General features: G+C 40.1%; 3 protein-coding genes and 1 non-coding gene across 5 annotated transcripts in view; 2 read left to right on the top strand and 2 right to left on the bottom strand.

Annotated features, from left to right (window-relative positions):
- jkamp (jnk1/mapk8 associated membrane protein) overlaps positions 1 to 11,032 on the top strand; it is a 230,892-nt gene extending 219,860 nt beyond the window's left edge. Inside the window, exons 1-7 of one of the 2 annotated variants that reach the window (XM_060042967.1) lie at positions 5,069 to 5,203; positions 7,150 to 7,229; positions 7,741 to 7,895; positions 8,924 to 9,130; positions 9,242 to 9,423; positions 9,508 to 9,584; positions 9,835 to 11,032. In XM_060042967.1, coding sequence (XP_059898950.1) covers positions 5,200 to 5,203; positions 7,150 to 7,229; positions 7,741 to 7,895; positions 8,924 to 9,130; positions 9,242 to 9,423; positions 9,508 to 9,584; positions 9,835 to 10,053 — 924 coding nt within the window. In that variant the 5' untranslated portion in view covers positions 5,069 to 5,199 and the 3' untranslated portion in view covers positions 10,054 to 11,032. Of the gene's footprint in view, positions 1 to 5,068; positions 5,204 to 7,149; positions 7,230 to 7,740; positions 7,896 to 8,923; positions 9,131 to 9,241; positions 9,424 to 9,507; positions 9,585 to 9,834 lie in introns of those variants that run through there. The other variant, XM_060042969.1, reaches the window with a different exon arrangement.
- fabp4a (fatty acid binding protein 4a) lies at positions 10,518 to 15,235 on the bottom strand. The gene is made up of 10 exons (XM_060044147.1): positions 15,076 to 15,235; positions 14,787 to 14,962; positions 14,577 to 14,678; positions 14,253 to 14,296; positions 13,283 to 13,403; positions 12,265 to 12,358; positions 11,958 to 12,130; positions 11,769 to 11,870; positions 11,508 to 11,622; positions 10,518 to 11,140 (listed from the first exon to the last, which is right to left on the bottom strand). Exons 1-9 carry the CDS (start codon positions 15,146 to 15,148, stop codon positions 11,569 to 11,571), a joined length of 939 nt encoding a protein of 312 aa, XP_059900130.1. The 5' UTR covers positions 15,149 to 15,235; the 3' UTR covers positions 10,518 to 11,140; positions 11,508 to 11,568.
- Positions 15,236 to 16,542: 1,307 nt separating this feature from the next.
- mrpl53 (mitochondrial ribosomal protein L53) lies at positions 16,543 to 19,663 on the bottom strand. Its single transcript, XM_060042974.1, has 3 exons — positions 19,517 to 19,663; positions 19,015 to 19,127; positions 16,543 to 16,743 (listed from the first exon to the last, which is right to left on the bottom strand). The coding sequence occupies exons 1-3, from the start codon at positions 19,609 to 19,611 to the stop codon at positions 16,631 to 16,633; spliced, it is 321 nt and encodes a 106-aa protein (XP_059898957.1). The 5' UTR covers positions 19,612 to 19,663; the 3' UTR covers positions 16,543 to 16,630.
- Positions 19,664 to 20,235: 572 nt separating this feature from the next.
- trnac-gca (transfer RNA cysteine (anticodon GCA)) lies at positions 20,236 to 20,307 on the top strand. Its single transcript has one exon. It is a non-coding gene; the product is annotated as a tRNA-Cys (tRNA).
- The last annotated feature ends 1,830 nt before the right edge of the window (positions 20,308 to 22,137 follow it).

Here is a 22,137-nt window from a genome sequence, read left to right as displayed (position 1 = left end):
TGTGTGTGTGTGTGTGTGTGTGTGTCTGTGTGTGTGTCTGTGTGTGTGTGTGTGTGTGTGTGTCTGCGTTGTTTATGCATGTATGAGTGTGTGTGCCCACATGGGGATGTGTGTCTGTGTATGGGGGTGTGTTTGTTTTGAGCGAGAGGAAGATGTAAAGAGGCTGTTGTCCAAGCATGAGTAATGGAAACACACAAAGGAGGGTGCTGCTAAATTGTTAAATCATTCCAGCTTCCCCTCAGCCCCACATTCAGCTGTAATCAAGCGAGCGTCTGTCATTAGCAGTATTCTGACGATGCCATCCTAGGACTCTATCGTGCATCCAAACACCTCAGTTATAAAGACTAGTCAACACCCTCACGTTACCTAATATATCTTTAGCTCTCCGGTTCCACTGTCAATTTGCTTTAGATGCGATGAAAATATCAACCGTCATATCATTTTGAGATACATTTTGTCTTCTTTGATAATGACTAATTATTATAATTATAAATACATGAAGAATTCTTGAGGTCTTTCTTGAAGGGAGTAGAAGACAATTCTTCACTCTTCACCTCCCATCTTTCTCGTTTTTTGATTTAGGAAAGTTTATAAAGTATTTATCAGAACAGAGGAGGGATCTGCCAGAGCTTTGTATGGAATTAACCATTTCAGAATAAATAATTCAGGACAAATTCAACCGAGAATTTCATTCTGTTTCTGCCTCATAAATAAGTCAGATTTGAGATGATAAATAATGACATCTTTACTTTTTTCCCCTCTTGAAGTTTACTTTCTCCTGCTCAACGCTGGGCAGGCTCCTATTGTCAAGGACTGTAAATGCATTTCTATCTGCTCCCTTTGTGCTTTTGCTGTATATTTGTTTATGAATGTTTTACCTCAGTTGTATCTTTAAAGAGCTGCTACTGTTTACTCAAAAAAGACCTAAGGAGGTGTATTGTAAATGTTCAGGGTCAGATGAAGAGCTTGAAACCACTTCAATATGTCATGGTTAAAGTTCATTGTTCTACTTTTATCATTAGGGATTGAGTACCTCAGTCGTGGAGTACAACAAGCAAACACTAGGGCTTTCCACTCTTGCAAAACTATATCGTAGATAGCAAGGCGAGTAAATCCGGGGGAGAGTGTTGGAGCGCGGCAGGACAGTAAACGTACAAAAATGTATAAATATCAAGAAAATAAAGATATATAGGCATATATATATATATATATATATATATATATATATAACTAGCTGTTTATAAAAGTAACTTAAATAAAATACAAGACATCTACCAAGCCACCAGAGAAGTCCAGTGCAATTGTTATTGTAGAACAATTAGGATTGTTATCTTTTTGCATTCTGAAATAACCCTTTTACCATGAGCCTACTACTCCTCCTACACCCCTTGTCTACCAACACAGTCCTCCACAGCTTATTGTCCACATAGCTCGCTTCTGACTACTTATGGCAACTCGAAACATCAAACCAGCAAGTCAACCTTCCCCGCTCGCCCTCTGGCCAAACAATGACATTCATCCGCCGCCGTTTTCCCCTCAAGGTTCGGAGTTGCTCGCCCTCTCGGTCTGATCAGCCCTCTAACAGACTCAACATGCTCACGACCCCTACTACTCCCCACTACTACTGCTGTTATCGCACACTTCTTTTTGTTTATCGAGAGGGAAAGTGGGCTCGTGTGCACGACATTACAACCACTACATCTTAAACGATGTTGTGAAGGCATTTACAGTCACGGAGAACCACAACGACCATATGAAAAGGATGGAACAATAAAAGAGTTTTCATTGAATGGTGTTATTTTTGGGTAAATAACATATCGATGCATAAAAAAAAGGTTTCCACAATCCATACCCTACACCAAAATGTGGTAAACGATGTGTACATTTAGGTCGGGCACTTGTACCTTACAACTGTCATACAAACACAGTATCCCCCAAACACACATAAACAACGTCCGAGCTCACACTGCTTTGTCTTTACTTTTTAGATCAGACAAAAGAGATCTATTGTGTCTCGTCTATGAAGAACACGTCTTTCTGAGGTGGCTGAAGTGCAGACTCTAACTGCCACCGACAGGCCGTCACATGTCAACCTGGAGACGCCTCGCTCCCACGGTTACCACGGTGAACCCCCCCACCCCCCAGGACAAGAACAAGTCATTATCTACCCAGGTAAAGGTCACAGGCTTTGTCATCTGACTGGGGCATGGGAACTGGGAAGGGGGCACCCGGAGAGGGTGTCTACCTGTCTGCGTCGGGGGCCGCGTTAACACGGTGGAGGCCCGGCTGGGAGTGGGCTGGCTCCAGACCCGTCCCCGCTGCAAGCCTCCTCTGGCTGCTCTGACTTCCCACAAGGAAAGGCTCAGATAATTGGCTGCTGCGTGCTCTGTAATGAGGCTCAAGTCCTCCGATATGACACATCTTTAAGGCAGAATATTTTAATAGGGCAATTAGAACAAGCGAGAATGATGTTTTGAGATAGGGTGATTGTATTCTTTTTTTGTTATTCTGGAGGCGTCCCAAAAAGTTTTTGATTCCATTTATACTTGTATTCATTATATTGTGTATATATATATATATATATATTTACACTTTATTATCTCTATTTTTGCAAGTAAGAATGGATATTGTCATCGTGATTAAGACAATATCCAATATCCAGGGCACGGTGCACGGCCGGTTGTGGCGCTTCTAAATTTATGCAGTAGGTTTATATGCAAATGTCTATCTACAGAAGACAAAGCTCCGATGAGCATATCAGCTCATCTGCAAATTGTGGGAAATCTAAATGAGCTCTTGCCTAAATTAAATAAATTTACGGATGAAATATTTTATCGTTTTATGAATACATTGTCTTTAAGTAAAATCAATAATTTAACTTTCAGTGCTATTTTATTAAAATAAATTCACAAGCCCATTTTCACTCTAGGAATTTTTTGTGCACAGCAATACCCGTAACCCTGAAACTCCTCACCCGATTGAGCTTGATCCAGCAAAGCTTAGTGAAAGACACCCATTCACGGCTCCTCGAAGGGTTTAGCAGCCCCCACCTCTACCCCCTTCAACCATCAAGACTTGGGGCCCGGCCAAAGAGGATGTTAGGTACAATCTAAACCCGCCAGAAGTCACCAGGGCCAATTATGTGCACCTGAATACACCTTCCAACCTGAGCTTCATGGTGTGGAAAATGCCGTTCCACTGGGGACCAGGACAGCCCCACGCGCATGGAGCCAGGAATGGGCCAATCGGACATGCAAGAGGCCTATGGAGAATAAACCAGATTAAATATATATGTATAGGATATTCTTCAAAAAAGTGTATTGTTCTGCACTTCTGTGTCTCAGGCTGGCATAATCCACTTGCAAAAATATGGTAATGTTGGGTTGGGAGAGGGCCCACATCATTGCAGAGCTCCTGGTGAACTGAACATTCAATCAAGGAATTATAAATAAATAAATTATAAATTATTATTGCCATTGCACACCTCACAATACAACAAACAATTGTAATCTTTCTAGTGCATCGCCAAATATTGTAATAAATCAAGCTACCACCACAAACCACAACATCTGTTTGGCTAATGACATAATAATGTGTGATGATGTTACTGATAATGATTCATTTATTTTACGTAATCATTTCTACAGCAACCCTTAGTTAGTATATTGTTAATGTGGGAGTTTAGTAACGCAGAGCCTGAAACAAATGAAGACAGCCAGTTAAGCACTTCAGATCAAGGGATCTGAGGTGCATTTTCTCTTGCATAATAAAATCCAATATCTGTGAAACAGTGCTGCCCTCTGTCGCCCACAAAATGAAATGCACCAACAAAATGTACCATGGTGAGGGCTACCTACGCAAATACTAATAACTATTACTTTATGTGACTTTCATGTTGATTTGTTTTCCTTTTTTTAAGTAGGCCTATTCAAAATCGGAAACTAAATGTAATTTTAAATATGAACTGACAGACCTCAATTCGTTCGCTCAAGTCATGTATATAGGCTACACATGACTTGAGTGAACGAATCGATGTGTTTTTTTTCTCGATGAGTGACATCGAGAAAACAACAAATCAACCGCAACACATGCAGCCTGTGAACATAGTCTGTGAACAAGCATGCAAACCATAACTCCCTCGAAGCACAGGCAGACACAAGTAGCCTTTTGTTACTTGTTTATCCTACTCTCCAAATCCATTGTAAAAGCTATACACACACAATATAAACGAGAAAATATAGAAACCATGTAAGCTTACATAAACAATAGCCAGCATGTGAGATGACATTTACCAAAGTAATTTCAGACAAGGAAAACAGAATGCCTACCTTGTTGGCTGCACGCTCCAAAAGAGTGGAAAATAATAGTTGAGCTTTCCAACCATTCACATAATTAAAAGTCTGTTTTGACCAGCATCAAATCTTTCACCGGCGCATATGCTTAGGGGTAAATACTCACGCAAGCGCAGCCCAACGAGTCTTGAACTTAACTTTGAGAAAAATATATATTTCATGCAGGCTACCTATCTAGGCATCGCCTCATGGGCTTGTCCCGCATTATTGCCTGCATTCACTTCAGGCAAAGACAATTTTAACAATGTACCATATAAGCATTCTCTAATAGTTATATAACAGTTAACTAATGGTCTAGTATTTTACTATCATGCTACTTATTACTTATACTTATGTTAACGATAATTGGGTGAAAAGGTGAATACAGTAGGCCCTACGTATATTAAGGGGAGTTAGGGGAAGACTCTAACTCCATTGAATAAAACTAAATTGTTAGGTTTTACCCTGACCATAACCATACTAAATAATGTATGCATGAACACCATTAGTTATATTTTAATACATTTTTTGTAAATGCTTATTGCATTACCTAATATTAATGTTTTTTTACTTAGTGCACCCTTATGGAAATGGTTTGTCTTATATATTATATATGTATTATTGTTATTATTATGATTATAATATGATTATTATCAATATAAATACGTACATATATCTATATAATAATTTTTTGCAGTTTACCGAACTCCAGTCCAGTTGGCGGCGGTATTGGGGCAATAGGATGTTTTTTAACGGCCAATTAAGACCAACGAGAGGAAGACAAGGAAGTAGAAGCAGTAACCCAACACATCCATCACTGGAGCAAAGACACAACAGGGTACACATCTGGCTCAATTGAAGTCAAAACATGGGTAAGTTTTACATGCTTTGCTCTGAACTGAAACATGGAGATTACTTCGATATGTATAAAGTTCTTTAAGGATGTCGACATCGATAGCACCATTTCTAGAAGCTAAAAACAATGTGTCAGCTGGGTCCTTGTGTGCCGTTTAAATGTGTCTCTTAGAGACACATTTACTTTAGATTAATCTCGAGTCTAAAATGCTTTTGTGTACATCATCGAGAAGAGAGTCTACTTGGCTGTTACCTGGGTTGTGACGTATTATGGAAAATGACCGTGTTATACTGTCCAATGTCGTATCGGAGATGTCACATGTAACATTACTTAGGCTACATTGTGCCTTTATTAAAAACGCACAACATACGGTGTTGATATGCTGCGAGACAAACTTCTAAATCCACTTATTGTGTTAGCTTAAATAATATACATTTAAATATAACATACTATATCTACTATGAAAACCTTGGGAGCAGCAGCAGTTTACATATTGTGAGCAATGTGTAGTACACATTGCTCACAATATGTAAACTGCTGCTGCTCCCAAGGTTTTCATACTAGATATAGTATGTTAGATTTACTACTTCACATTGTGTTGCATCTTCTCACTGGTTGTCCATTCTCTGTCTCCTCTCTCTGTCTCTACTCTCTCCTCTCTGTCTCTCCTCTCTCTCTCTGCCCACTCTGTTCTTCCTCTCTGTTTTCTCTGTGCTTCCTGCATCAATGCCTGCTAAACACTCTCCAAAACGAGTTTAAAATGAGTAAAAGAGATACAGCACATTGTATTTTGTCAAGTATTACTTTAGTAGCGCTTGTAAGTAAGGGTAGTGAGACTATTAAGTAGCTGGTGTAGGCTCTCTTCGCCCAAGCTAGTTACTGATCGGGACAGTACTGTTCAGTGAGAGGCCAGCCATGGGAAATTACATTATGTGGTGTTTGGCCTGGTGCTTTAGATTGCTGTGAAAAAAAAGCACATCATCCACTGTTGATGGTTTTAGTTGACTCCTCCGCTCCTGAATAACATATCCAGCACCGGAGTAGTCAATCGCGAAACCCGCGTCCTCGCGGGTACCTGAACCCGGTCAGGACTTGATGTCCCATAAAGGGCTTATCACACGGGAGGCGTTTGTCACGCCTGCTCTATTCTCAATGGAGAGGGGAGCGGGCAGAGAGGAGGCGTAGCGTCCTTTGTATAGATGGGAATCACAATAAATTGTGACACTGAATTTGAAACCGCACATTGTAATTTCTGCATTTATTATCTAAATATGTATTAGTAATACTGGGGAAAAAATAGAAAATCACATTGGCATGATGATTTGCCGTGTGTGGCCCTAACATTTCTGGTGTTGCCCCTAAAATGTTCAGTTAGGGGCCACAGTGCTCCTAGCGAAAAAAGTAAGTCTGGAGCCCTGCAAGTTGAAGGCACAATGATCAGGTCTCAGCAGATACCTTGAATCTGTTGGTTGTTATGTCGTATTTGGAAGCTCAATCTGTACATTTTCCCCAAAAAATCTCACCAGAAGTAACCATTTAAAGAGTTATTTTTCAAAAATGTCTTCCGGGGGGCATGCCCCGTCCCCCCTAGTGTTGCTAGGTTACCAACTCACAGTACCACTGCTTCAAAATAATCTAGGGGAAACGCTGAAGGGGAAACATACAATTTCCATTCTGATTAATTTGCATTCCTTCAACCATAGGTTTCTTAAAAAAACACTAAATTCCATATATTTCATCATGAATTAGAAGACTAAATTGATATATAAAGTGCATTAATAAAGGAACAATTTTTGCAGGCAGACGCTACCATCACATTGTATACTCAGAATCCTCCTCTGGTCCCAAATGCGGTGTTTATCATTGACTATGATTGATTCTGTCTGACAATTGTCTTATCAAACGATATATCTGCAGTGTTTCCCAGATGTTCTTCCTAATCACTGATTTAAATCCTTCCAGTGGTGGCGATGAGCTCTTCCTGCCCGGGGCTGTACTGTGGACGGCTGATGGTCAATGGGTCGGTGGAGCGGGAGTGTGGCGTGAGTATTAACATCCATCCTCTGCTCAAAGGACGTCTCAATGAACTGGACCTGTTTAAACATGGGGAAGTTGTTCCTTCTGACTTCACCTTCAGTCACCCAGGCCTTTTTGGAAGAAGAGGACAAGCAGTAATGCTCTACTGCCTCTTTATTAAAGATTGTATTCATATGTTTTAATTAAGCGAATGCCGAGCTATTTGGCTTTCTTATAATGAATCTTGTCTACAATCTTTCGACCTTAACTGCTCCAACATTTTTCAAGCTAGAAAATTTGTTCGAACTTTAAAAAGATGTTAGTTTCTTCACACAAATCTTTCACATATTTCTTATATTTTATGTTTTGATTTAATATTGTATTTTATCATGGAAGTCTGCAGGGTTCAGTGCTCTTTCACTTCATAACATTTCAACCTTTGTAATTATCAGAACAGCTGTAACGTCGATAACGTCCATATGAAAATAAATCAATACAAATATTTAAACATGAACACATTGAACGCATCTCTTGTAGGTGTGCCCTCGGGGAGAGAGAACCAACCTCCAGAAGGCATGTGAGCGCTGCTCAGAGACCCCGGAGCTCTACGACTGGCTGTACCTGGGCTTCATGGCCATGCTGCCCCTGGTCCTGCACTGGTTCTTCATCGAGTGGTACTCGGGGAAGAAGAGGTATGGACCAGCAGCATTTAACCGTATTATATTAACTAAATGCCCCTAGAATAAAAGGGATAAGGCATTGGTTTGTTCGGGTTCCCTTAAAACAATCCTTCATCACTGTCCCATGAATTTGGCATTTGGAAATCCTTCTGGATATCCTCTCGGTGTGCAGTGGCGAGTGTATAAAGTGTCCAACTATATGTCTACCATTCGCCAGCACATCGCTCACACACCTCGCTGTGAAAGTAGCCCTTTGTGCACTACCCGCTGGAGAAATTGAGCATAGCATCCAAACTCGCCAAGTCCATCTCGTCCATCTATTCCTTCATGTTGCTTGCATTGTTGCGCAAAACAGGAACGTTTGAAATGTTGAACTTTGGGTTTGGGTTGGCCACCCACATCACATGCTGTGAGAAAAGTCATGTAGTTAAGTGTCAGCATCCATGTTTTAGGTTTTTTTTCACATGATGTTTTTCGGATCGGCGCATAGATTTGCTTGCTCAACGATACCTAATTTTAGGCAGTATCGGACGTATTTCTGATACTGGCATCGGTATCGAAACAACTCTTATCGACAGTTTAATGCAGGGCCCTGGGATCAGTTTGAATTGTCCACACCGGAATCTGACCACGGCCACAGAGGTGGAGCTCGGCCCGCGGTCAGACCGTAGTAGTGATGTAGCAATGTGGGCCTTAACCCTTCTAGTTTTCCTATTGGTACTTTGATTTCAACTAAATTATACGGCCATGTCAATTGCTTCTCATTTTCGTAAGATATGGAAAGTTGAAAGTGGCTGATTAAGGGCTTCGTATGTGTGGGTCCCTGATAATGGGTTCACCGATACTATACCGATTTCGATATTTGGAGAGTGCCGATCCGAAAACCGATTTTATCCGCAAATAAACAACGAAGACAAATTCACCATCTATTGAAATGTTGTACCTGTTCTTGTAGAAATATTAAATCAATGTGGAAACTATTTAAATAAAATACTTTTATTTGTTTGTCTTTTGAATCTCTTTATCTCCTCTTCCCTCAGCTCTAGTGCTCTGCTCCAGCACATCACGGCTATGGTGGAGTGCGGGGTCTCAGCCGTGGTCACCCTGCTGGTCACTGAGCCCATCGGGCTGCTCAGCATCCGCTCGTGTCGTGTCCAGATGCTCTCAGACTGGTACACCATGCTCTACAATCCCAGTCCGGACTACGTTACCACAATGCACTGTACACAGGAAGCTGTCTACCCACTGTGAGTAATTAAAACATCTCTAGACACTTTTATGTGTGTGTGTGATTGATGACTTCCCTCATTAAAATGATGTCTTTATAATCGCTTACCTACTGTTCTGATTTTCTCCAGCTATACAATGGTATTGATCTACTACGCATTTTGCCTGGTGCTGATGATGCTACTGCGCCCTCTGCTGGTGAAGAAGATAGCCTGTGGTCTGGGAAAGTCTGATCGCCTGAAAAGTGTATATGCGGCACTGTATTTCTTCCCAGTACTAACTGTTTTACAGGCGGTTGGAGGTGGTTTGCTGTGTGAGTATATTTAGCATATGATAGTACGTTTATCTTATGTTCTATGTGTGTTTGATTTGATAGACAATTTATTTTCATTCACAGATTATGCATTTCCTTACATCATACTCGTCCTCTCGCTTGTTACCCTGGCTGTTTATATGTCCGCATCAGAGATTCAGGTAACAGCACTCTCCTTCATTGTTAATAAAAGGTGTTTGTATTTTTATAATAAAATACAGATTTTGATAATCGATTTGTTTTTTTAGCAATGGAACTGGTATCCCTCACACCTTAATGAGCTAGCTTTGTTTATATTTTTTTAAGCTAATCGAGATTTGGATATTGTAATACTTTTAATCCGTCAAATCAATGCAAGACTTCTTGCCTGTCTCTAATATATATCTTTTTTTTTTTCTCTCCTTTCTCAAGTCTTTGAAAAACCTGATTGCAAAGAAGAAACGCCTTGTTGTTCTGCTTAGCCATTGGATAATTCATGCTTATGGTATCATCTCAATCTCCCGTTTGGACAAGTTGGACCAGGACCTTCCGTTACTGGCGCTGGTCCCCGGCCCAGCCCTGTTCTACCTGCTGACAGCCAAGTTCACAGAGCCCAGTCGGATACTGTCTGAGGGGGCTAATGGACATTGATGTTTGGAGAAATGTATGGGAAAAAAAACACATTGTGCATAATGTTCATGTTACGAGCAACCCTCATCATTACAGGAATGATTTAAAAAATTTAAAATTGTTGAACGGGTTTTTAAAAGGGTAATCTTGGATTCTATGACAAAAACAGCAATAGAATCTAAAAAAAAGTTACCCATGTCTAAATTATTTATTTGAATTTTCCAACAATTAATCTTCTATTCCCTGATTTTAAGGATAGATCTCTAAAAAGTGTTTGAATGTTAAATACTTAATTTAATTACCATCTTCACATCCTTTCTGAGTGAAAGAATATGATCATCTTTATCTTTGTGGTAGGGAATGTATCTACATGTTACTGTTTACCAGGTGAACTGGTAAAGAGCATGGCGGCTCATTTGAGACGATTGACATTTTAGAGCAAATGCATGAGCTGTGTTATAATCTTATATTAAGTAAGAGCAGTAAACGTTGTTGCCTGTAGTTTATTTTGTTTCCTTATCATTGACGTGCTGTATTTTTAATTTTCCTTTGACATTGTATATATTAAATTCTTATCATTTTAAGCATACATTTCGTTCAAGATGTAAATATATACAAAATATGACTACTCCTTGAAAATATGTTGTAAATGGGCCGAAGATGTGTCACGGTGTATACATAACTTAATCCAGGTTTATTACAATTATTGGAGATTTTCTATTATTCCACATAAATTGTAGCTGAGCATTCTGAGCTTTCCCTTTGTCTATCTTGGTAAAATTAAGGGGATTTATTACATCAAAGATATTCTAACAAAAGAAAACAATGTTTTCCATAATCTGTTAATAGAGGGTCTCATATTTCTTGATTTGGTGCTTTGTTAAGGTGGATTTAATGATTTATAGGCTTCATCTGACTGATAAGAAATCAAAAGCTTTATGAAATGTATTACACTATAAAAAGACCACAAAACCACAAAATTACAACGCAGGTTTAACAGTCAAAATGATGCAGTCACCAGCGCGTTGCAGTAGTCGAGGCGGGAGATGACGAGTGCTTGGGCCAGGTCTGGAGCTGTGCTGTTTGGCTCGTGAGAAAGGGCCGGATCCTGCGGATGTTGTAGAACAAATGTTTATTGTTAAAATGTTAATTTGACAAATGGACGGGGGGGGGGGGGGGGGGGGGGTTAGGGTGTCTACGCAAGAGAATTAAAAAAATATGTGTTGTTGAAGCAGCAAAACGTTGGGTTGTCTGCAACAACTACACACCAACCCACATTTAAATTAGGCCATTTATATTTTTTCCATGCAACTTTTATTAATGAAGTTATCAGATTTCCATCAATCACCCTTAAATTGTTATTTATTTCACCACGACAATGCTTGGGTTGGGGGTGAACATCCCTGTGGAACATAGAAATGTTGGATTTGTCAACCCAATAGAATAAATAATAATAGGAGCGGTATAATACAGACCATTGCTGTAACGATGTTTGTGCTTCTGGGTCTGAGCCTGTCAGCCACCCTGGACGTCCAATCACGCCTCCCTCTGGAACGTCCTCACAGCAACAACATTACCAATCTTGCATTTCTGTGATGGAACGGCAGGTAAGGATGAGTGAATAGGAGTGAGACCCAATGTTAGATTTGGGATATGTGTAATTCTCAATATACGCTATCATACAACACATCGCTCATGAATTTAGTGCCAATAACACAAAGGGAAACAATGCTCACCGTAACTAGTTTTCCATCTACTATTTCCCGCTCAATGGTCGTTTCCTTGCCGTCCCAGCTCTGAATCTGCACGAGTTTGCCATTTTCAAGGGTCACGATGTTCTGGGGAGTAAAAGAAAAAGCGTTATTCCACCAAACAGCCAAGCGTATGAATTGCGTTGCTTTGGGTATCCTTCCCCTCTGACACACCGTTGTGTTCCGACCATCCGCCGTTGTTTCATCAAAAGCTTGGTTGAGCTTGAACTTGACTTCTGTTGTTTTGAAAGAACTGAGCATTTTCAAGCAGATGATTCCTTGGTCCAAGGTCACTATCAAACTGGGTTTAGTCCGACTTGCAATCTGTCGGATTGCGAATCCAACACCTGCGTGAGGTAAGCGCACATAATTTTGCTTAGAAGAATGCAATGTAGGCTGTATGGGAAAACTTTGAAACCGAAAATTATATATTCATTGGGGAAAATTACAAATCAAAATATACAAAATTAATTTATCTTACCCATTGCTTTCAAGAAATCATCAAAGTTCTCAGTGGAAACCATCTTCCATGACCCAACAAACTGTTCAACCATATCCGCAGCCTCTATGATTTGCTAAGCAGACAATCTCTAACTTTTTCCAACTCTGCATTTAAGGCTTGGATGCAGGTCAACCACTTAAAGGGGTGTGTGACTCACAGCCTAGACCAAACCAATCACAGTCCAAAACGTCACAAATATCATGTTCCGCTTTTTCTGTGCAAATGGGGGAAAGAGTATTTTGAATGGCATTTGACCTCTGTGCAAATTCCGCCTACCGTGACAAAGGTTGGAGCTTGCGTAATGTTTCCTCAAATAAGGAAAAAAATTAATGAAACATTGACACTTGCACAAAAAATAACAGAAGACCAGCATAGATAAAAAAAAATCGTTCAAGTCTCTGGTACAATGGACACTTCTGGACTTCCTTCACGTGTCCATTCATCCATGGTGCCAAGTCATCTATGGTGTCATCCAATGGTATCTGCCTGAAAATCCCAAGATCAACACAAGTCCATTTAGTCGCTCTTGACCCATTGTAGGTTTGAATCAGCTTCAAGTTGGAGCTCCTCTCTGCAGCAGCCACTGGAATAGTGTTTTGAACACCTGATTATACAGTTATATAGCGGCAATTTGTGTGTATAAAAAAACGTGGTCCGGGCCTCGGTGACCTCATAGCTGGCCATGGACATACATCTACATCGGGCCCTCCTCCCCTCTTCTTTTTGTTCTTCTTCTGAATTGCGGACCTGAAGCCTTGGACCTTTTCATGTTGTGCAAAATAGATGAGAACTTAATGAACTGTGCTCAATCAGCATGTCAATATTCTCTGACTTGTTGGGAAGGTGACCCCCCATCCCCCCACCTTCAGCGCGCACAATATAGGCAAGTGCACCTGGCAAGGCAGGGCCGAGGAAAAAGTGTGGAAACAGGGTTTGCGAAGTCTTTATTTCTTTATGCCTGTCTTTCTTTACTTTTTTTTGGTTGACCAGCGCGCACAACTAGGTAGCGCCCCCTAGAGGCGGCAGACTCTATGGCCTGTGATGCCTTCAACCTGCCCTGTGAAGGGGGCGTGGCTTCTTGGGAGGCGGGCGGCTCGGTCTGGAAAACACAGACACAGCTGATGGAGGTGATCATCGTGAGGAAGCAGGACATAAATACTGACGGTATGTTGTTGTGCTCTCTCTGTTACGCTGACGGTGGGTCTGGGTCCGTACGATCGTTTGTGATCACTGTTTTGATAATCCGCATTTGATCAGATAACTTTTGTTTCCTTCATTCGGAACTCCAAATAGGGAAGCAGATAACATCTGTGTTACGTTGAGGTGTGTTATCCTAGACCGGAAGTGATGGCTTCAAGCTGGCACCACTCTATCTTTTGGCAAGTGGATCACTGGGTGATTTGAATACCGACGCATAGCAGTGATACATTGGGAATCTGCCCACCAAATCAGAACAGTTGAATAATACATGTTGTAAATTATGATCACTTTTTAACCACTCAATTATCCCTGGGCCCTTCCAAAGTCCAATACCTGGCGATGCTTCTGTTTAAATAGAACATTGTAAATCAGGTGGGCCTGATTTAAACACACGTGGGTGTGGATCTGCCCAGCACTGCAGGACCCTCTTGCCCTTTGACCTCAAACTCCAAGGTTACACTAGTGAATGATTTCCTCCGATAGGGGGCCCCTTCTCTCCAAAACATGCAATGATACAGAAGAGGGGGGGGGTCTGTGTTTTTCACCCAAGTTGAATGTTTGAACAAAACAAGCTTATTGAGGGTCATAGCCAGATAATCATGAGATAATAGCCGAAGACAAAATCATTTTGGGATCTCTTTTTAATAATTGCAGGTAATTCCAATAAAACAATGCATGGGATTGAATGAACAGCATGGTTATGTAACCATCCCTGACTCAGATTATGGCTGCAACCTTCATCCCCCAGGGCATCCAATCCGGCCTACTTCTGGAAGGTTCGCGTGGCAACAACATTTCCAGATTTGCATGTCTGTGTGGGAAAAGTTCAGGATTGAAATTGACAGGTAGAGCTCCGATGACACTGGTCCATTTGTATAAGCTTTAACTCTAGGTAAGACAGGCTGCTGGGGCAGTGCAGGGAGTGGTCGTAGTTCTTAAAAGACTGTGGTATATTTGTTTATAACTATTACAATGAAGGCCAGGCATTAAACAGATCCAGCACATCTTTCCATAAACAGCTCATGTGTTATTTCCGTAACATGCAGTTCATTAGACAGACAAAAGTAGAAACGCTGTGCAAAAACTCTTACCATTATCAACTTGCCATCTACTATTTCCCTCTCAATTGTTGTTTCTCTGCCTTCACAGGTCTGTTTCTGCACAAGTTTGCCCCCTTCAAGGGTCACAACAATCTGGCGAGTTAAAAAGAGACAAGTTCATTGAAAGAATGAATGAATGAATGAATAACCCTTCAGTCAAATGAATTACCGTTTCATTGTCTTTCTTTTCCCTTGACTTACTGTTGCAGTCTTGTCATTCGCTGATGTTCCTTCAAAAGGCTCGTTGAGTTTGAACTGGAATTCTTTTGTTTTAAAAGAAGTCTTCATCGTGAGGGTTATCAGATCTTGTGCGTCCACACTCACAGTCATCTCCGGTTTAACCATGCATGCTGCCTTTCGCATTGCCATTCCCATTCCTGCATTGGGGTTACAGCATGTGATTTTGCAGTGTTATACTTACATATATACTTATACAATTTTAACTGCATTTATATATTAGGGGAAAAAAGCCTACCATGCCTTAACTTACCGATTTCTTTCAAGAATTCATCGAAGTTCTCGCTGGCCACCGTCTGCCATGTCCCGACAAACCGTTCAACCATCGTTACAGCGTCTGTGATGTGCTTAGCAGCGTATCTCTTACCGTTTCTAATTCTGCAGTTAAGGTTTGGAGGCTATTGAAGCTCTTAAAAGGGACGTGGAACGCGCCTGAAGTTCAGAGGTATCCAATCAGAGCCCTGAACGTCCCTGCGTCATCGCTCCATTGAAATGGTTGAAAGAGATTATTTGGATAAACCCCCCACACATACGCACCTGCGAGTCAAATTACATTCAGGCCTACTGTTACAAAGGTAAAAACCTAACGCAGGAAATATTTTAATGAAAAACAAACACTAGTGTAAAATATATTCAAAACAAAACACAATGACCAAAAATACCATTATTACCTCATAAAATACACTACACGGCAGGAATGTAAGGTCCGTTCAGAACGGCCACTCCCTTCTTGTTATTACATGTCAATGACTTGTTTAACTACTCAGAGGTACAACCAGATTCAAAGCGATCCTAGTGTCTTCACGAGTGGGACCTCCAACACATAGCCTCGGGTGTTGTGTTAGGAACCCTGTGAAACTGGTATGGGACCACCTTTAGTCTGCCAAGTCCTGGGTGTGGTGTTTAGTAACAGATGCGGGACACAAACTGCAATTACATTCAATTCAACTTGAAATGGGTGAAAGGGTAGAACCACATTTGACCTGTGCGCCACATGTAGTTGAATACAACTATGACAAAGGTTGAAGCATGAATCAGGTTTTCCAAATTCCAGATGATTTGTTTGTCTGCAATTGTTAGAGTGATGCTTTGCATCATACTCTTAACACATGCTCTCTCTCAACATATCAAAGAGATAAACATTTGTAGCCATTTAGTAGATTTAAATTAGTAGAATCAGAGCGTCCACAGTGATTCTAGTAATCTCATTGATTCATTTAGAGATCTCTTCCCACAAAATCATGCGTCAAATGATGAACAGAAATCATGCATTGGTTCTTATCTCTCTAATGTCTGCTCTTGCATACAAAGCTTTACTTTATTGGTTAGTAGATGAATCCAGTAATATATTTCTGGATGGTCTGGTCCACTCCTACCTTGAATATGGAGGGATTTTTGTGAATTAATAGCTATTGATGGTCTAGTTTACTCCCATATCTACCATGGAGGACTTTTTAGCAGAATTTGAAATAAGGCAATTGTAATCGTCTTTTTCTCTGATCGATTCCTTATCTAGGTATCTATAAACAATTTGAGTCTAATCTGCAGTCTAGACTTAACCAATCAGCACCTAATTTGAGGTCAGATTCTATTGAAGCACATAGTGACAGAGGTTGAAGCATACCGGTAATGCTGGTGGAATGGATTACGAAAATAGTAACCCTCAATAATAGAATAACCCCATAACTCCATCTTTCACCTAAGAAACTGATAAACAGGATGCATTCAAGGACATTCATTTATTATAAACATAATGCATATACACACAGCAAGCGACACAATATATTAAACACAAGGATTATTTACATTTATTTCTTTGCTTTAGCCTGTGTGTCCTTGGCTAGACAGCGACTCTGAAAGGCCTGCAACATCTCCTGTCCCGTGAGTTTGGCGCCCTTCATCACCAACCTCTCTCCATCTGCTGTGGAACACAACACAGCTAACTTACTAACTAATTTAGGACCTGGGTGGAGGGAAGAATCTAAACTGGACAAGGTTATGATATATCATTCCATACAACTTACATTTGACCTGTCTACAGTAACAAAAGGTGGAAGCTTGTATAACCTTTTCTCAAATACCAGAGAACATGGGTTGAACACCCCAATTCATCTTGTGCTCATGCTTTTTAAATAACCCATTCCTGTAGGAACACAATCTGTAAGAATGATATGGTTCCACATAATCTAGAAAGACAAGAATCAATGGCTGGATTTCTTTATTCCTATTAGGTATTCAAACAAATGTTGCTGATATGAACAATATGGAAAATCTCTAGAAATGTAATATCGCCTTCCATTTCCCTGAGTTGGATATAAAGCTTTCCATACATACCATAATATATTTATTGACAGGCTGAATTAAATGGATTAAGTCTTCCTTAAAAGACCGATCATATTGATCTACGTTAACATGGTTAACTCCATATCTGGGAAAACAAAGTTCCAACAATTAATTCCTCAGCAGTTTCTGTTCAACCTGAAACTTCTCCCACGCGTCCAAAAATATCTAAAACAAGTTTATGAAAACTGACTTGCACTCTGGCACAGTCATTTTCCTTTGTGTGCCTGTGCAGGAAGGAAGGACTAAGTGGCGGGATGTGGGTGGAGACCGAGTTGAGCCATCACATGGGGCCAGCACACGTGATGGTACTGGCCCCACGTGAAAAAGGCAAGTGGCAATATAGAGAAGCGAAAGCGTTGGTTTGTTTTACTTTTTTGTATTCAAACAATACTCTTAATTATCAATAATAAGTACTCTAATAATAAATAAATGTTATTTTCTCTTTTCAAGAAAAATAAGGACTGGATTTAAAAATAGAATACAGAACAGCCAGAGCTTTGGAAAATTGTCTCTCCCCTGTTTGTGTCTGAATCACACTCGCATCAAAATGCTTATGATTTGCGTTCTTTTTTGACTGCATTCACCGCTTGCGTGTCCATCAAGGCTGGTTCCCACAGAGTTTGGTTGCAAAACAGGCCTGCACGATAAATCGTTAAAAAATAGCGTTCTTGATTCACACCTCTGGATTACATTTTTTAATTAAATAGATTAATATTTTTTAATAAAAAAAAATATTAACAATTTTTTTTTAAGCCTTCATTTACAGGTGTGTAGAGTTTGTTCAGTAGTTATAAAATGCCAGCAATTAAAGACAATCTGCTGCTATATGTGCAAAATAAATCATTCCGTGTTTGATACTCCAGTTGAATCAGTTATAAAGGGCCATATGAAACGCAACATGGTTCATGTATGCAATAACAGTTACATTTCGTGAGAAAAAAAAATCAACCAAGCCAGAACGTCAAGATTGAGAGAAACAGAAACAAGGAGTGAATTGTGATCGGTATTCAGCTTAACTCCAGACAGACAGATAGACAGAGGCAGAACCATCTGAGGATCACCAGATATTGGACTAAGTAAGAGACTGCCAAGTGACGAGACGACTTAACTTGTGTGGGGCAGCAGAGAAGACCCATGCGGAAGCCAAGGAGCTGAGGTAACAGCCGTGGATGCAGTGAAAAGAAAATGACCAGAGTTCTAAGCTAAAGTCTGGAGGCAGATTTTGTCTCAGAGACTCTTCCACAGGTACATGTGGATGTTAACCAACCTAACCTTCTCTAAGACCTCAGAACTGTCTGAACCTTCTGAACGTAATAATCACACCGACATTGAGCTAGCAGCTTTAACCAGCTGGTTATACGCTTCATCGGTCGGTGTATTAAACCCCCTGGGAGACCGATCGAGAGTTGCTGAACAACAGAATTCCAGCAGAGGCTGGAACCAAAGAGGCTGCCTGCATTAAGACATTTCTGACAGTGGGGAAAAACCAAACAAACAGTTTTATGTGTAGTTTGATGTAAGTGTCTTTTTAATTCCTCTTTAAGCGTTAAAGAGTATACATAGGAGGAAAGAGATAATTCATCGGAGTATTGAAACAAACTTTTGTTTGTTTAAAAGTAAATACAATGGAAAAGTGTTTGATTTTGTGTGATTTTAAAGGGGGGAAGATGTTGTTTTATGCATTATTAACAACAGGATATAGGACTGTTCACAATTTGCATTGCGTTACAAGAGGTCTATGGTGGTTCCCGGACTGCTGGAGGACCTGTATTATTACATATGATCTTTTAATAAAGATGCGTTTGAAACTCTGTTTTGTCATCAGTAAAAGAAACACCACAATACTTACTGAATGTGACGTCCACTACAGGTTCAGACTTGTCGTGTTTTACTACGGTGGAGACCTCGCAGTTCATGTTGGTGGCCCTGGCCTTCTCCGAGCCCACCATGAAGAGAAACTCTCTGTGGATGGAGACGCAGCGACGTTCAACAAACATAGCAAACTTTGTGAGAGCATGGCTGACGAACTCAGCCAAGTAAACAAGTCGTGCTTGTCTTGCTACTTAACAGTAAGTTTACCCTGTTACCAAGATAAATTAATTTCCGATCAAGAAGATATAACAACAATAATAGCTTTAAAACGTCTAGATGTTATTTTCATAGTAGTCTTCATATATCATCCAATTAAACGATAGTACGTGTCTTCACTACTTGACCAGCCTTAACTACCGACCCTATGAGGGCAATGTCAATCTCGGGTCGTTTCACTTATCTGAACTACCCCTAAACACCGGAATTAAAACATTTATCTTCAGTATATACTAGGTAAGGTATATTTACAGAATCCTTACCGTGTGGAACGAACATTGGACTCGAAAGGACACATTTGCACCATTACTTGCTTCACTGCTTTCAAAACCACAGACGATTTGCTGGAAGCTGCCATGTTTTCTAGGCGACCTTTCAACTCCACGCTAATTCAAGACTCAGTTCTAACTTCGACCGCTAGAGCGCGCCAGTGGACCGGATAAGAGCCTTCCCAAGCCCCACTTTACGTTAACGTGAACCCACATTAACTATAGATAAGTGGACAATGAGAATATATCTATCTATATATATATATATATATATATATATATATATATATATAATAATATCAACGCAACGTTATCGTCTTTTAAAAGGACGTAAGTCATTATATTAATTATAGGGTGTTTCCTGAACTCGACAGGTTTTCTATTCCTGTTTTTTGAATAGCAAACGGTCTTAAAAATATGCAACGGACATAGGCCAGAGTGATAGAGATAATGCCTATTGTATAGTCCAATAAACAGCAAAGCACAATAATATCCAAAGTTATTGCAGAATAATATTTTGATTTGAAAAATAAATATTTATCAATAATAATTTATAAATCTAGTCTTTGTGCTTATGTGACTTAGCATGTTCGTTGTTTTCTTTCATTACTGAAGCCGCAACTATACAATACAATATAATCAATTCGACTCAATAACTGATGGTTTAACTGGTCTTATGATTAAGTTTGAAACTACAACAATATTTTGTCGGCGGGGGTATAGCTCAGTGGTAGAGCATTTGACTGCAGATCAAGAGGTCCCCGGTTCAAATCCGGATGCCCCCTTTTTCGATGTTAGCAATGTGAAGCCATTATTATTTTCTCAGGATAACTTGATTGATTTAGCGGGACGCACTGGATTTTAATACTGATGAAATAATAATCAAGTAAATCGAAAATTCGTTAAATTACACTAAATAGTTTTTGTATAGCCTAGCTAGTCAGTACATCAGTCTAGTCTACTGTACTGAGCATACATTACTATACACCACTCATGCAATACCATTCTGTATAATACAACTACAATATTATGCAATGCTACACTACACAACACTATATTATACTATGCGCTACACTACAAGATTCAAAGGATTTTATTTGTCACACACTCATACAGGATGTGCAGTGAAATGTTTGCGTGACATACTCTGTATTTTCTGTGGTTAAAAAATAAATATATCCCACATTTTATAATATCCTACTATTGCCAACTATACTAGGCCTACTGTACTAGATAATAATATGCTATACTATATTATAATTATTATACTATATTATAACAAACTATACACTAAACTTTATTACACTAAACTATATAATATTAAACTACTGTACTTTATTATAGTAAACTATTCTATAATATGCTTTACTAAACCGTGCTACATTTGACTATACTATACTATATTATACTTTACCTTGCTATACTGTATCATAATATAATACCGTTCTAGATTATACCATATTATACTATACTGATTTATACTATACTGTACTCTATTATAATACACAATACTATACTATACAACTATATACATTGTAGCATACCATACCATATTATACTATACAATCCTATCGCCTACTATACTATACCACCATACTATACTGTATCATAATATACTATACTATACAACACTATACCTTACTATACTACACTCTAAGCCCGGATAAGTTGAGTTTACTTAAAATAGTTGAGGAAACCGGTTTCCTTAAAAAATGTAAGTAATGTATGGTGAAAACTTAAGTACATCTAACTTAAAAAGCTTAAAGGTACTGGAATTTCGGTTTTTAGTTCAGTACACTAAATGCCAAGTTGATTCAACTTTTTTGCACAACTATTGCACTTAACATCTATAAGTTAAACACACTAAATTCCAAGTTGATTTAACTTTAAATAGTTTACTGGTGCAATTGTTTTGCACAATTATTACACTATTACACTAGTATACTGTACTAGCTGGACAGACATTATAATGTTTGTGTGACCGCCCGGGGATCTTTGTTGTCTTCAGAGCTTTAGCCAGGAGGAGTTAGGGGTTCTACTCAGACAGTGCACCTCCCTGGCCCGCCTCCTCTAGGAGACTCAACCCACGCCTCCTCTAGGAGACACAACCCACGCCTCCTCTAGGAGACACAACCAACACTTCCTTCAGGAGACACAACCCACGCCTCCTCTAGGAGACACAACCCACGCCTCCTCTAGGAGACACAACCCACGCTTCCTTCAGGAGACTCAACCTACGCCTCCTTCAGGAGACTCAACCCACGCCTCCTCTAGGAGACACAACCCACGCCTCCTTCAGGAGACACAACCCACGCCTCCTCTAGGAGACACAACCCATGCCTCCTTCAGGAGACTCAACCCACGCCTCCTCTAGGAGACACAACCCACGCCTCCTTCAGGAGACACAACCCACGCCTCCTCTAGGAGACACAACCCACGCCTCCTCTAGGAGACACAACCTACGCCTCCTTCAGGAGACACAACCCACGCCTCCTCTAGGAGACACAACCTACGCCTCCTTCAGGAGACTCAACCCACGCCTCCTCTAGGAGACACAACCCACGCCTCCTCTAGGAGACACAACCCACGCCTCCTCTAGGAGACACAACCTACGC

This window comes from Gadus macrocephalus, chromosome 22 (genome assembly GCF_031168955.1).
Source record: "Gadus macrocephalus chromosome 22, ASM3116895v1".
Taxonomy (NCBI): Eukaryota; Metazoa; Chordata; class Actinopteri; order Gadiformes; family Gadidae; genus Gadus; species Gadus macrocephalus.
Note: the sequence above shows the minus strand (reverse complement) of the source record. Positions and strands in the feature narration are given on the sequence as shown.